A 14,025-nucleotide genomic window follows, 5' to 3' on the forward strand; every position below is an offset into this window, starting at 1 on the left:
TATAATATGGAACATTTTGCGCCAGCGACAAACGATTTTCACTTCCTTTCTGTTTAATTGAATTTTTAGGCAGTCTTTGTCTTTCACGCAAATCTACAAAAGATTCCAAGTCTCGGGGCGAATGGCCAAAAGGCAGGGGAGGGTTGACTTTTTGGCTTAAAATCTTTTGGTTTTGTTTGTGGCGAGTTGGCATAAACAAAGCCAGAGGTTTAAAAAGAGCGGGGGACTTGAAAGCAAAGTTTGCTAGCTAATTTGGCACATTCCTAGGATACTGTATATTTTGTGGAGATTTACATATATTATCAGCCTTTTTATTAGAATGCAGTGGCATTAATTGATCTCATTTGAATGATAAGCTAGAAACTTGCGTTAATTCTAAATATTTCAAATTATTGCATATATATCGCAACTTTTTATTAATTGCAAAGATAAAATCTGGGTGATTGATACATGAACCATGTTTCCATTAATTAGATATTTGGACTAGATAAAAAGCGGTACTTAAAAATTCCTCATTAATAGAGTCATTTTAATTAAATTCTCTTACCTTTTGCCAATCGCTTTGACACAACAATAAGCATATATTTGTATTAAGTATCAAGAGCGTATTATGAATGCAAATCAGCGGTATGGAATAATTACTTTATAAAAAAGCCAAATAAATAGTATTAATTTCACCAAACAAGCCAAAGTATCAGCGAAAAAATCAATTGAGCCAAATTTAAAACCCCAAACAAAACGGCAAACAAAAAATGACAATCGTTAGAATTGGGAATTCAAAAAAAAAAAAAAAAGCCAGTAATCAACTAGAAAATGTTTGACAATTGATGGTTGATTGCAGACAGACAAAGTGGGGACAAAACAAAAATCAGCAAACCCATTTGCATTTTAGTGCCATATATATAGGCATATATATCCCCTAATTGGCAGGCTGACAGCGGCAGAATCGAAATCGGTGGTGGCGATGAGAAATTGTGGCGTATAATTTCAAATTGATTGCTGGCATATGCCAACGGGGCTAATGGCCGTAGCCGGAAAAGCGGGTGAAAATTGTGTAATTTATGAAGAGATTCGCACGACACTCAATTAACAGGGAGCCCGGCAATCACTGCGAATAGGAGATCCAGAGGGTATCGAGGCTAATTTCGACCAGAATATATGGCCGAACGATGGTCGAGGTTGCAATCTAATATTAATGCCTTGTGGCCGCCTGCATTTATTGGCGCATAAATCACTGGCACAGGGCAAAATCACAGCACTCGAAGGAGTTTTGCTTGGTTAGCTGGTTGGTTGGGGGCTAAAGTCGTCTTAGCCAAAGGCACTTACCCATCAAGAAGGCTCCGCTTTGTCGTGCATTCATTAGGAGGCGCACATCCTTTTCTGCTGGCTGCACTCGGTGGTCCTGTTCTTTTCTTTTAGCATTTCCCATTTTTTTTTCGTGACTCTTTCATGTCAATTAATGCGACGCACTCTTCAAATATTAGCAGACATTATGTGCCCGCACTAAGCCCTCGGCTGGCGGGGCTCTTAAAGCGTTTCCGGCGCAGGAACCAGGAACAAGGACCCGGGATCTGTTTGCACAATGAGCACACAAATGACTTGCAGCACTTCAGCCTGGCTTTTTGTTCTTTAATCGGGGGCATTATTATGATGCCTCCACCTCGGCGAAGATGAGGACGACGACGAGAACGAGTCAGTCCTTGCGGGGATTACTTGTTGACGTTGAATGCGCCGCTGATTCACGATTCATGTCTAGAGTGGCTCACTTCCTCTGCCATCTCCATCTCAGTCACCAATTCCACTGCCACCTTCACCTCCACTTCCATTTCCATTTCCATGCCGAGATGATCTTGGTGGTCGGACTGGAGGGCTCCATCTCCGGCTGAGGCTTTCCATTCCATTCGCCAGAAGGCTCGTCCTTCCCTGGGAGCACCACTCACACTGACCACTTGGCAGTAACTGAGCTCCGTGCCAAGTGTGCCGCCGTATTTCAACGAAAAGTGTCACCAAGCTCGGCTCGATCTCGGAGCTTTTTCGCAGAGCTTTCGCGCGAGTATAAGAGATTGCTGCGCAGGCGCATCCTTAAAAGCCGCTCGGCTTTTTAATGAGTTCGGCTGGCGTAGTCGGGCTCGTTTCGGCTCGGTCCGGTTCGGTTCGTATTTGGCTCACCTCGACTCACATGTGAAAATTAAAAGCGCTTAACCACAATTAACAATTGGCCTCCCTCACATTCTTTTCCGGGCCTAACAAACAAACAAATTCCGCTGGACCAAACATTAATCAAGGCAAGACGGTTGTGACACTAAAGCGTCCATCTATTAATCAACTAGGGCTCAGAAAACATCAAAAAACCAAAAGAGAAAAGTAGTAAACCATGCCGCACCGCCTGCATTAACTGATTGTTGTTGGTCTGGCCACGAAACTTGTCAGTTTGAATAAAAGTTTGGACACCGGCCAGTTGCTGTATCGAATCAAATCAAAGTTTGATTTGACAGCCAGACAAACAGACGAACCGAAAAGGATGCCCGGAATTGATGTTGTTCTTTCCGATTCGCCCAAAACTTCAGTTTGGCTTGGAGTGGAAACTTTGCGGCCAGAAGGCCAGTGCAGCGTAACCCGGAGTCCACGAATTCATTTGGCCCGATCCCGAGCAATGCCCCCCATCCACTCTTGCCCCAAAGCCAATATCAATTTATCAATTAATGCGGCTAATGAGAGGGCGAACTGTGACTCGTTGCTGTGTCACTTAATGCAAGGCTCCCCCAAACACACGTACATACATATGTACATCTGTATGTATCTACTGCAAAATTAATTAGGATTCGCTCGTCATCAACTCTGCCACATAGCGCCATAAATATATGTGTGGGCACAAAGTATATAGATTGTCTGCCTGGCGACTTGGCGGCCATATAAACGTAACGAGATTCCACCGCACGGCAAATTGTTGTTGGGCTTTAATTGACAATCAAAGCCAGTAATCAAATTTGCCTCCTGACATTTTTCATTAGAATTATTATGTAGTTACAGCGAGTATAACCCACTTGCGATTGCAGTGCCCCCCGTTTCGTCCCTACCTCCGGGAGACTGTATCAACAGCATTATATCGCGGCCACATCAAAGGCGTAAAATTGTGAGGACAAGAAGAGACCTTTAATCAAAAGTTCCCTGGGTTTATGTGTAGTGTATGTCACGGGTATGTCGTAGGGCAGAGGACGGAAAATTATAGGGAAAATAGGACTAAGGAGAGTCTCTGCTTTCTTGAGTACATTTTGCACTTCTTAAGTAACATTGAGTAGCGATACACCACAGATGATTATCAGAAAGATCCCTATATGCTTCTATAGGATTCTATCGGTCTAAGGACCTGGAGTATGTATGTTACTCTAAAAAGACTGCAAATACACCAGTAGATATCCATAAAAATTTTCCTTTTTCTTGCTAGAAAAGCCCTGTCTATTATATTCCCCCCCTCTGATTAACTCAATGCGGAAAGCCTGAAATCCCATGTTTACTGCAAATCATGCCAGAATCAAAGGGAGCGGTTCTAGTCGGGAAAAATGCCAGAAAATTAGAGAGCTCATTTTTTGCATTTTCAGTTCGATTTGATTCTGGCTCTTGTCATTTAATATCCGCAATTAAAGTGGTCATCAATCAAGGCGAAACCTAAATGAATTAAAAGTAAACGAAAGAACAAAGCAAAGGATGAATGCACGGGGCACAACAGTAAACAGAAGAACCAAAAGGAACTGGGATAAGCGGGATGGCGCAAATGAACGGGAAACGAAAGGAAAGAAGCGACTGAAAAGGAAACCGAAAAGCGGCGGCAACAACCGAAGGATGAAACCCAACACAAACAGCGGTCGCTTACGCACACAGTCACACCAACGATGACCGTTATCGTTGTCCAGTCCTGCACTGAGAAAAATGTTAGCCATCTTTTGTTTTTTTTTGTACCTTGTGTTTGCTTAATTATGTGAAATAATATTAGCAAAATTAAATTATATTTAAATATAAATATAAATTCAATATTTTAATTATTTAAATATTTTTAGTGTCGTAAAGTTATTAGCTTCTAATTAAAATGCATTGTTTAACGTTTCAATATTCTACTGTTTTTCAAAGCAAGTGGGAAACAGTTCAGAGCTTTTGTCAGTGTACCCTTATTCCTGCCCTGCGAGTGTCTCCGCTCATCCAGGACAGCGATAAACAAGTGCTATACAAACAAAGACGGCGCTGTACGCTGAACCATTGATGATTGAACAGGACATTAATCTAACAAAATGCAGACAGCCTGCAGGAGGGGTGAAGGGGTGGGTGCTTGGTTCCGGGGGCGAGTAAATCAACTGACCAACTGTGAAAGTGTCAAATTTCAAGCCACACATTGTTGGCTCCGCCCCCGTACCCGCTACTGCTGTCCGAGCCCCGTATCCTGACCATCCGCATCCTTGTGTTTCCCGCTGCTCCTGGCCACGGAGGCAAACATAATTACGCGGATGCCAATGCTATACAGACGTGTATAATAATACAGCAGGATCATATGTATGGGCACATACATCTATATAAATAGTGAGCTTGCGTTCCTCGCCAGCATTTGCGTCATGGTCCAAGGTGGATTCTTGGCAATATAGTGTGTCATTGCTAATTTATGTCAATTTTCTGATGCATTTTAAATGGAACAGCTTGGGGAGCTCCATTTTCAGGTAGCTATTAATTTGAACTGAATATTTAAGTACTTTTCTTGGAGTGCTATTGTTTTGATTTAGATTCAAGTTTTGATTAAATGCCAATAATTGATTAATCTAATCGGGTCATATAGGTATAGGATCCAGTTCTGATATCACTGTTTATCGTACATTCGCGCTAACCTTTAATTTTCATAATTTGTTGACTTCATATTATCTGTATCGATATGCAATCAGGTTTTTGTATGCTAATTTTCATACTGCCGCCTTGATATTTGGATAAGTATCTCGCGAATATCATATGAGCAGAGTGGCGCAGTGGAAGCGTGCTGGGCCCATAACCCAGAGGTCCGAGGATCGAAACCTTGCTCTGCTATAGTGAAAATATTTTTTTTTTTTAATTTGTGTTTTTTTTTTTAATATATAAATAGCATACTAATAAATAAATAGCTACTGCAATCCGCATTGCAATGTAAATATGTGAGCGATAGTTTCGCTCAACATTCTGACTGCTACTAATGAAGTTTTGTTGGGCAACTTTCGGTGTCAAATCACAAAAGTGACAAAATGCAATCGCTTTCGTGGCTTCAATTGCTGCGTCATCTCGTTTTGATGGTTTTGACACAACAGAGGAACAAAGGCAGCCGAAAATCGTCAGCTGAAGCTGCTCATTTGCTGTCCATGGAAAATTAGACGTTAAATTAGCACACAAAACTGATGCACCAACGGCTTCTGGGTGCTTTTGGGTGGCAGGATGGCTGGCTAAGCGACAGCCTGCGAGTGTTAAGTTGCCCAAAAAGGACGATCTGCAACGGCGGGTGTGTTTGTGCTGCTCCTGATGTTTCTGTGGCGCAGTGACTGATGTGGCACAAAAACCGAATGCCCAGCGTGACTGACTAGTAGCCAGCGGAAAAACACAGACCCAGCCCATTACACTAAGAAAAATGAATAGCACTCTTCTTACAGCTGCAATCACGAATATCTTTGCAATAATAAATGAATAAACCATGTAAATATTTATTTATTTATATTTTATAATTTATTTATATAAATTTATTTCTATATATAATGAATCGATAATTTGACTTCTTTGTTCATAAGAATGATTTGAATTCTTCTTTTTTCTCCAAGTTACCAATTTTGGCTGAAGAGGGCAGCGAAACATTTGGACATGCTAACATATTTTTTGTGTGTGCAAAAACCAGTCTTTGGCCCCCGAATTGACACGTACAAAGAAGCGGACCGCTCGTCCATCCGCTCCTCCCGTCCAATCCCCCCTATTACCCACCACCAGCCAGCTGCTGTTGTTGCGGCTGTGTCAGCGGGCGGTTGGCAAATGGGTTTTCAATGGGTTCCGTCCCTCGGAAGCCCAATCCTCCCAGTCGAGGATTCGATGGCTCGAATTCGGTTCGCCCGCAGCTCGAACAGGAAGCGAGGGACTTATAGGCATTTGTTCGGTGGCAATTCTGCAGCCCACTTGGTTATTAAATTTTGAAATGCTACACCTTTTGCGGTATCGGATTGCCGACTCAAGGAGTAATCGCTAAGACAAAGGATATACTGCACGTATGTACATATCTGTGTGTGGGTGTGTGTGTTCGAAAGGAAACCCTAAGCTATATGCTATCAAAGTTCATGCAAAATTCAAAGGCCCAAGCCAGCATAAGAAAATATGCCACATCATAAATTTGGCATATATCACGGGGTATGTGGGTGTGTGTGTGTGTGGTGTGTCTTGGTGTGCCTTGGTGTGTGCGAGTGCAATCCTTTCACAGACACTGCCCGCACACAGACAGATGTTGACACAGTTTCCTTGAGCTCCGTCTGAGCTCAGCACAAAATGTCTATTTTAATATGAACCCAAATTGAGGATTTTATTTATGCACGAGCTTAGTTTACAATACTTGCTAGCTTTACCTCAAGGAGCTTTTGTTCCCTACTGTACGCGCACTTTTGTTTCTTCGGCGCCCTGTGTTTTCGGTTTTATTCGCTCTTTTGCCCCATAAAGACACCCAGACAAGTGGCAAATGACTTCAAAAAAATGCACAGATACGGAATTTTATGAAAAAATATCATAATAAAAATCTCCAGCAGTTAAAATAATTGTCACAGTAATAAAGCAATGCCCGAAATTATAACTGACCCGCCGCAGGGCAGATCGTAAAGTTATCCCTATGACATACACATAATGTTTCAAGTAGATGTGAACTTATGAAGACTGTGCATAAGCCGCTTTCGATTTCCAGCCGTGGCATCCAATTTACCATCACCCGCCCTGAAACCCACCTGCTAAAAGATCCTTTTCATTGTGCAATTCCATTTTGCCCGAATAGCTTAGTTCCTACTTATAATATTCCATCCGGAAGTTCCTTAAAGCTGCCCTCTGCCAGTTGCCTACTGCCAGCAGTTACTGGGTACAGTCCGGTTCGCTGTTGCAGTCCTGTTCTGGCTGCACTTGCTCCGTTTTATAGCTGGCAAACATTATGGCCATGATTAATGGCAGATAATAATTTCGAGTGCCGAGCACTTGACAGCATACGAAAAGTCAGAAAACTATGGCCAATGGACGCCCATTAGCCCTCGCCGCCCCCCGAAAAAATGCACAGCGGACCAACGGCGGACAGTGGAATGTCAGTAGAGATGGGGTGATGGGGGGTCGGAGGTCACTGGCGGAGGACGCGAAGGATGAGACGGATAAAGGACAAAGTGCAGTAAAGGCAACTCTGCAAATGACTGCTGCAAAATAAACAGCAACAGCAACAGAAGCTGAAGCTGAAGCAGCATAAAACTATTGCCATGTTCTGTTTGCGGCATTAAATGCCCTTTCCCTCTCGCTCGCGCCTTACAGCCCTCTCTCTCGCACGCCGTAGCTGCCTTCTCTTTCGGCCTAGTGCGTGTGATTTACTCTGCCTGGCGAATAAATTATGATGAGAAAAACGCACGCTGGTGTTGATCAGCAAATTATTTTATGCAAATTAAAAATCGTAAAAAATGGGTTATAAATAAAGGCGATATAAGAGGAATAAATGCACAAGTTGAGGCAGTTAGTATCTTTAATTTGAAAGTCAGCGGATTTAGTTGCCAATGTGCAGTCATCCAAAACTGATTTTGGCAAACTTTTTTCCGATTATTTTACTCTCCCTTTTTTGACTGATTTGTACGTGCTGCAGCTGTTGCAAATGACTTTTATATCTGTTTTTTCGAATATAACTGCATTAATAAAGAATTAATAAAACTCAATTTTTGGTTAAACTTGTGGTACACATTAACTCTTTAAACTCTGATCCAAAGAAGACTTGGAGTTTGGCTGGGAGTTTCCGGTTACATCCTTCGGTTAAAAGCTTCGCCATAAGGAGCAGGGACACCAAACTGGCCAAGAAGACAATGTCCCGCACCAAGTGATGCAGCTCGAGGTGGAGCTGCATTCTGTTCCAAGGATCCGGTCCTTTTCTTTTGTGGGCGTGCGAGTGGCCGTCATAAAATTACTTTTTATCATTGTAACATGGGCAGCAGGATGGCGCATTTGGGAAAGTCCTTGTCTGCTCGATATTTTGCCGAGTGGCGCATAGTTTTTATGACATTTGCCCGAAGACATCCGTTCACGTCTCCGCTTTATGCGGCGGCAGCTAAAAGGTTGCCCCACGTGCCAGTCCCCCCTGCTTTTTTCTCTCAGTGCATCGTATTAATGGCTCGCATGCACGCTAATAAGCATAAACGCAAACGCAAGAATGTGCGTGTTAAGGACTCTCGGCACATTGGTCCTTTGACTTCGCCGTGCACTTTATTAATGTTGTTAAAAATCTAACAAATACCCAGTAAGTGCGCAATGCACATTCACTGCTGTTTATTAATGCCACAAAAAGCGGCAATTAATGTCCAGCTCTTGACCACATTGTAGCTGCTAATAGAGAGAAGGCTAGGGAACAAGCGAAAACTGGTCAAAATGAACTGGTCAATTAGAAAAAACTCTCTGTAGTTCGTGCAAACTTTCTCTTCGCAATATTTAAAGAATTTTTTCCACAATTTTTCTAGTCCTCCAAAAAAAAAGCAAGAATTACGAACTGTTAAGCTAGAACAAAAGGTAAATGGGAAAGAGCAACAGGTGTGAAGACCAGTTTTCCTTTTATTGACACTTTTCCTGGCTGGACAATTGTTTGCCGATGCATTAAGAGAGAAATGGGAAATGGCAAATGGAAAATGAAAAATGAAAAATTGAAGCTTAAACGGAGTGAATGAAGGAAAAGCATTTTTGCTCCACTCAATAGCCATTTGACTCTGGAGCACAAGCCCGACTGCATAACTGACTTAATTAAGGCAGATTTAAGTTGAGAGAAAAGTGAGTAAACACTCCACAATGGGCAAAGTGAGAAAGCTTCATTTGCAGCCAAGTAAATGCCACATTACGACTATTGCCATTGCCAAACAAGGATTCTCCCCCTATTCTCTTGCAGGACAATTGCCAATTTAGTTTAAACATTTGCGCAAAGTGCAAGTTTTTGGTCACTTCCGCTGAAGCTGCTGCTGTCACTTGATTTGTGGCTGCACTGCAATCGAAATATGTAAAGAGATAACTACCGATTGAAGTAAATAAAGGACATTGAGACTTGTACTAGAAACGTGCCAGGAAAGTATATATTTGTTTGTTAAATTGTTTCTTTATTCTCAAATCAAATTATACCAACAGATGTCAACAAATCCTTAAATTTCTTTCGGTGCAGCCCACAGCAATTCCGACAGTTAATATCCCAAAGAATTCTGAGTTGGCGACAACTTTGTGGCAGGATGTTGTCATTGTGTGTTTTCGCGAGAACGCGGTGAAAACAAAATGAGTACAAAACTGCTAAGAACGACTTCCGTCCCACAATTTCCATGCTGAGCGGAAATGGAAAAACACTTGCCAGCACACAATCAGCCAAACTGAAGCCACTGCCACCCTGCTTTCATTTCGTCTACTCGCTTTCGCTTTGTGCTGCAATTAAGGAGAACACATGCAGCTAGGCGAAAAGCAGGTCAATACATATTGATATGCCATCGCCAACCTCATCGCTATCGGTATATGTATATTTCATGTAAACTCAATTTGATGCGAACAACCACCGCTGTGATCCGGGATGCTGTGATGCCGGGAATCCATGGATCCGGGGATCCGGGGATCCGGGGATCCTGGATGCTGCGTAATGCTTTAATTTAGTCGCAATATTGTCCTGCCGTTTCTGCCCCTTTTGGTCGCTTGCCACTTAATGGCCAATTAAGGGTAGACGACACAAGAAATAATTAAATAGCTATCGCTGCATGAACCCCAATGAACCGAACTGAACTGAACGGAGCGAGAGCAGCAGCTTTAAGGGCCACCACGGCGTATGTGCAATGTGGCGATGAGCTTTTGCACTTTGCCAGCTCAGCCCGAAAGTATGCAACGCTCGCTGGCGAAAGACCAGCCAGCTCCTCGAAGCTATGCAAATTTAATTGGAAAATTTCCTAATGAGATAGACTCCTCCGGCGCACTGTCCTGCTTAATATTTCAAGCGCAATTATGCAGCTGCGCATTAAAAATCAAACACAACACTAAAAGTGACAGCTGCAATCACAGCGCCTTCTCTTCGTTTCGGCTCATCGTAAAATTCAATTTGGCGCAAAGTGTTTAATGAAAGGCAACCACCCACCCTGTCGAGCACCTCCTGCCCAGCGGGTCATCTTGGCCAACAGGCGGGACCAGCCGGGAGCAACCGGGAAACAGCAGCCAACTAAGGATCCGGAAAGCAGTGAATTGTTTTACATAAAAATAAAAACAAGCTCTCGGGCACCAAATTATGCAATCCCATTCTGGGGGCCAGTGCAATGGCCGTAATAAAAATTAACAAGCTACGCAACGTTTGAGTTTTGAATTAATTGACAGCCCGTATGCACAGGACAACCGAGCAAAAACAGGACTCTCGGCAGCAGGAGCCCTCCAACTCCTTCGCCTTACAGCCCCTTGTAAATTATAAATTCGCATCTAAATGAACGCTGCAAAATTAATGAACTGCATGCAGTTTAATTGAAATGAACATCCGCAGGAGGGAAAGTAAAGCCAGTCGATGGGGGGTTGCCAACGGAGGTGCATAATGATGCGTTGCCAAGGAGCAAGGTTAAGAAACCCAGTTCATTCGAGAAAATTCATCAGATGATCCGAATAACTTGAGGTTAGCGTAATGTTCAGTTCAAACTTGGGACACAAGACTATAGTGATGTACTATAGTGTTGCAATAAGAAGTTGACTAGTTAAAAGTTTTAAGTTAAGAGCACAGTTAAAGCACTTTTCATGTATTTAATCTATGGCAATTTGAAAGACCATGCATTAGGCCGCACTGACTACCATTCAAAATGTGTGCTACCATCCCATTGAGCTGCAAGAAGGTGACTTACCTCCACGTAAGATCCATCTTGGGCCACTTGGGTCCCTGCAGGGCAAAGCGCCGCACCCGCACATTGGAGCCGCTTTCGTGATACAGGTTATCTGGCGAGAAGCTGTCCGCGGACCTTCTGTCGCCCACGCCGCACCGTCGTTTCTGTATTAGCCGGGCCGTTGCCGAGTCGATTTCGCCAGTAACTGTAATGTTGCCAAAAGACTGCAGACGGTAATGTTAGTTGTGAAATTGTGCATAATAGATGAGTGGGATGGGTTGGGATGGGATGGCATGGCATGGCACGGCTGCAGCCGCTGGGAGGGAATGTGTCTCTTACCTGGAGACTCCGGATTGCATCTTTCAGCTGGTCCTCGGTGCGCAGAGCACCCGTTTCCAGGTCCGACTTGGGCAGATAATCAAACTGCATGAGGTAATTGTACTGCAAGGAGAGATGGATAGATACATTAGGGAAGTGTGCCAAAGGAGCGGGTGGTATCTCAACAATGGCCCTGTCTGCCATATGGCCAGTTCGGTGAGCCAAACTATTTGTCGTTTTGCAAATGATGCTGCCTGCCAGCATCAACAAAACAAAAAAAAACGAAAGAGAAAATACCCATCGTTTCGATGGGTAGAAAAAGGACCAGGACGAAAACTTTTTGCATAAAGTTAATGATAAAAGCAACGCCAGATAGGGCGGCAACAACAACCGAACATAAACAGCAACAAAAACTTTAACATTAATAACCAAAAAAGTATGCCACAGAAAAAGTGCAAGGAAACGCTGATGGAGAAGTGCTCGAAGGAAGAAAGCTTGGCAGGGATGTAAGCCATTTCCATATCTCCTGGCCGAAATCATAAAGCTGCCTTCTCGGGCCACTCAGTGTGCTTAAAGGCATTGCTGCCACACATTTATGCATATTTTTCCAACAATCAGCGAAGTTTGTTACGTATTACGGTAAGCGAATTGCGCTTGGCTTAAATGGTAAGCCTAAATATATTTGTAGTTAAGTGTGTTATTTACCGAAGTCAAAGAGTTTGAAAGCTGGTGTCACTTTACTTGCTAGATGCTTTATTATACAAATGATGATAGGATATGAACACGAATTCCTTTCCTCAACTCATCGAGCACGCTTTGAAGTTTATCTTTGGGATTGCGTTGTTCTGAGTAGCAGTATTCCCCTGTTGGATGGCCGTATTCCCTGGGGAATTCCGCTCAGATCCAAAAAAACACGAATGAATATACTGGGTCATAACTGTAAAGTGCGAAAACAGAAAACAAATACGAGCATAGACCAGCTCGAATATCGAATCGATTCGGTGGCCATATGTGTGTTGCCTCTGGATTTACATATTTTTACATCGCGTGCGCGCATATTTATTAACTAACGCACACACTGGCACGCAGAACAAACTTGACACACACACCAGCAAATTACGTGACCTGCAAATTTAATTTTCTCTTTCATTTTCCCCACACATATGAGAAAATTGTCACACTCGCACCACGATTTCCACGCTTTCCCCCCGCCCGCTTGCAACTTTTCGATTTTCGCCCTTCTTGTTATTGTCAGTCGCTTAAAAAGTGGTGCACAAAACGGGGCGTGGCGCGGGGTGGGGAGGAGTACCAACTTTTGAATGGCCAAACGATTTGCAAATTTCATGCAAAGAATCGTTAGCCAAAAGTTCTGGCCAGATTGGTATTGGTATTGGCATTGGCAGCGGTATTCTTATAGTGGCAACGTGATGTGTGGCGATTAGTTGGGATTTATTTCGAATGATGAATGGCCTATCTACATCGTGTTTAGGTGCTGAAAAGTAGCTATGTGCGCTGCATATCAATGCAGCCAATCACTAACTGGGCTTTAATGCCACGACGAATTTGTTTGTTTAACTACTTGGAGTTGCTCTCAAATTATCCAGATTGGCTTTGACTACGAGAAACCCTTTCGCCCTTAATTGTTTCCTCTCAAAGGAGCATAAAAGCAAACAGTGGGGTTGATTGCTAAGTGAATCCGCAGATTTGATTCCACTTTTGTGACTTTTCGCCCGAATGCGACATTTAAAAGACCACAAAAGCAACACTAAAGAAACCACATGTAGTTTAAACCGACAGAAACTTTCTTGGCCTGAATGGCATTCCGCATGCTTCTGCCATTTTATTTATTATTTTTTTACGTAACTCCCGCAGCGCTGCAAGTGCATCAGGTCCGCCATAAAGGACGAAGGCGGAGCAATGGAAATAAACCCGTCATCGGATCCGGGCAGGTGGAGCATTAACCAGCTCCTGACCCCGGCCAAGCACAGATCCCAGATCCCGAATGTGCGTCACAAAAAGTTGGCTTAGACCCACCTCCTTCCTTCGATGGGTCTGCTGTCACGTTGCTCGGAACGCGTCACCAGCACAGCACCGGCCATACGTAACAACGCCAATAAATGTAAGAAAGCCCACACTAGCAAATTGAAATTCACATAACGATCCCCGTAGCTATGTGGAGCTCTCTGTCTCCGCCACTGTCTTTATGCCCCATCTGTATCAGACCCAAACCCCTCCACTTCGGCTACACGAAAACAATATCAATTAATAAATGTATGTTGCTTGAAATGCAAAGGCGAATTGCAAGTACGGTGAAAACCCCATGAGACAACTGTCAAGATGTTTTAGATAAACTTGTATGTATTTATTGGATAAATCTTATCAATTTTGCTTGTGGAATTGATTATAGAAATGGTAAAAATCACCTAATAACACTTAATATTTAATTCCTTAATAACGGCGCTATACAAAAATATGTGCCATTCTAGATTGTAGTATTAAAACATAAAATAATAAGCTACAATCATTTAGCATTTTTTTTAATATTTGTACTTCTTTTGTTAGTAATGGAAGGTTAAGCCTTTAAATCATTAATATTTTTGCAGAGTTCGCCTTAGGCGGTCCTGCCTGTTTAGTCTGT

The 14,025-nt window shown here is 43.0% G+C and overlaps 1 protein-coding gene and 1 non-coding gene across 3 annotated transcripts in view; one reads left to right on the top strand and one right to left on the bottom strand.

Annotated features, from left to right (window-relative positions):
- The window catches only part of LOC6733748 (matrix metalloproteinase-2), a 72,609-nt gene that overhangs the window by 44,915 nt on the left and 13,669 nt on the right, over positions 1 to 14,025 (bottom strand). The window contains exons 2-3 of one of the 2 annotated variants that reach the window (XM_016167159.3): positions 11,409 to 11,510; positions 11,091 to 11,293 (exon numbers count right to left, since the gene is read on the bottom strand). In XM_016167159.3, coding sequence (XP_016026708.1) covers positions 11,091 to 11,293; positions 11,409 to 11,510 — 305 coding nt within the window. Of the gene's footprint in view, positions 1 to 1,326; positions 1,958 to 11,090; positions 11,294 to 11,408; positions 11,511 to 14,025 lie in introns of those variants that run through there. The other variant, XM_016167158.3, reaches the window with a different exon arrangement.
- On the top strand, positions 4,990 to 5,061 carry Trnam-cau. The gene has a single exon. It is a non-coding gene; the product is annotated as a tRNA-Met (tRNA).

This window comes from Drosophila simulans, chromosome 2R (genome assembly GCF_016746395.2).
Source record: "Drosophila simulans strain w501 chromosome 2R, Prin_Dsim_3.1, whole genome shotgun sequence".
NCBI lineage: Eukaryota > Metazoa > Arthropoda > Insecta > Diptera > Drosophilidae > Drosophila > Drosophila simulans.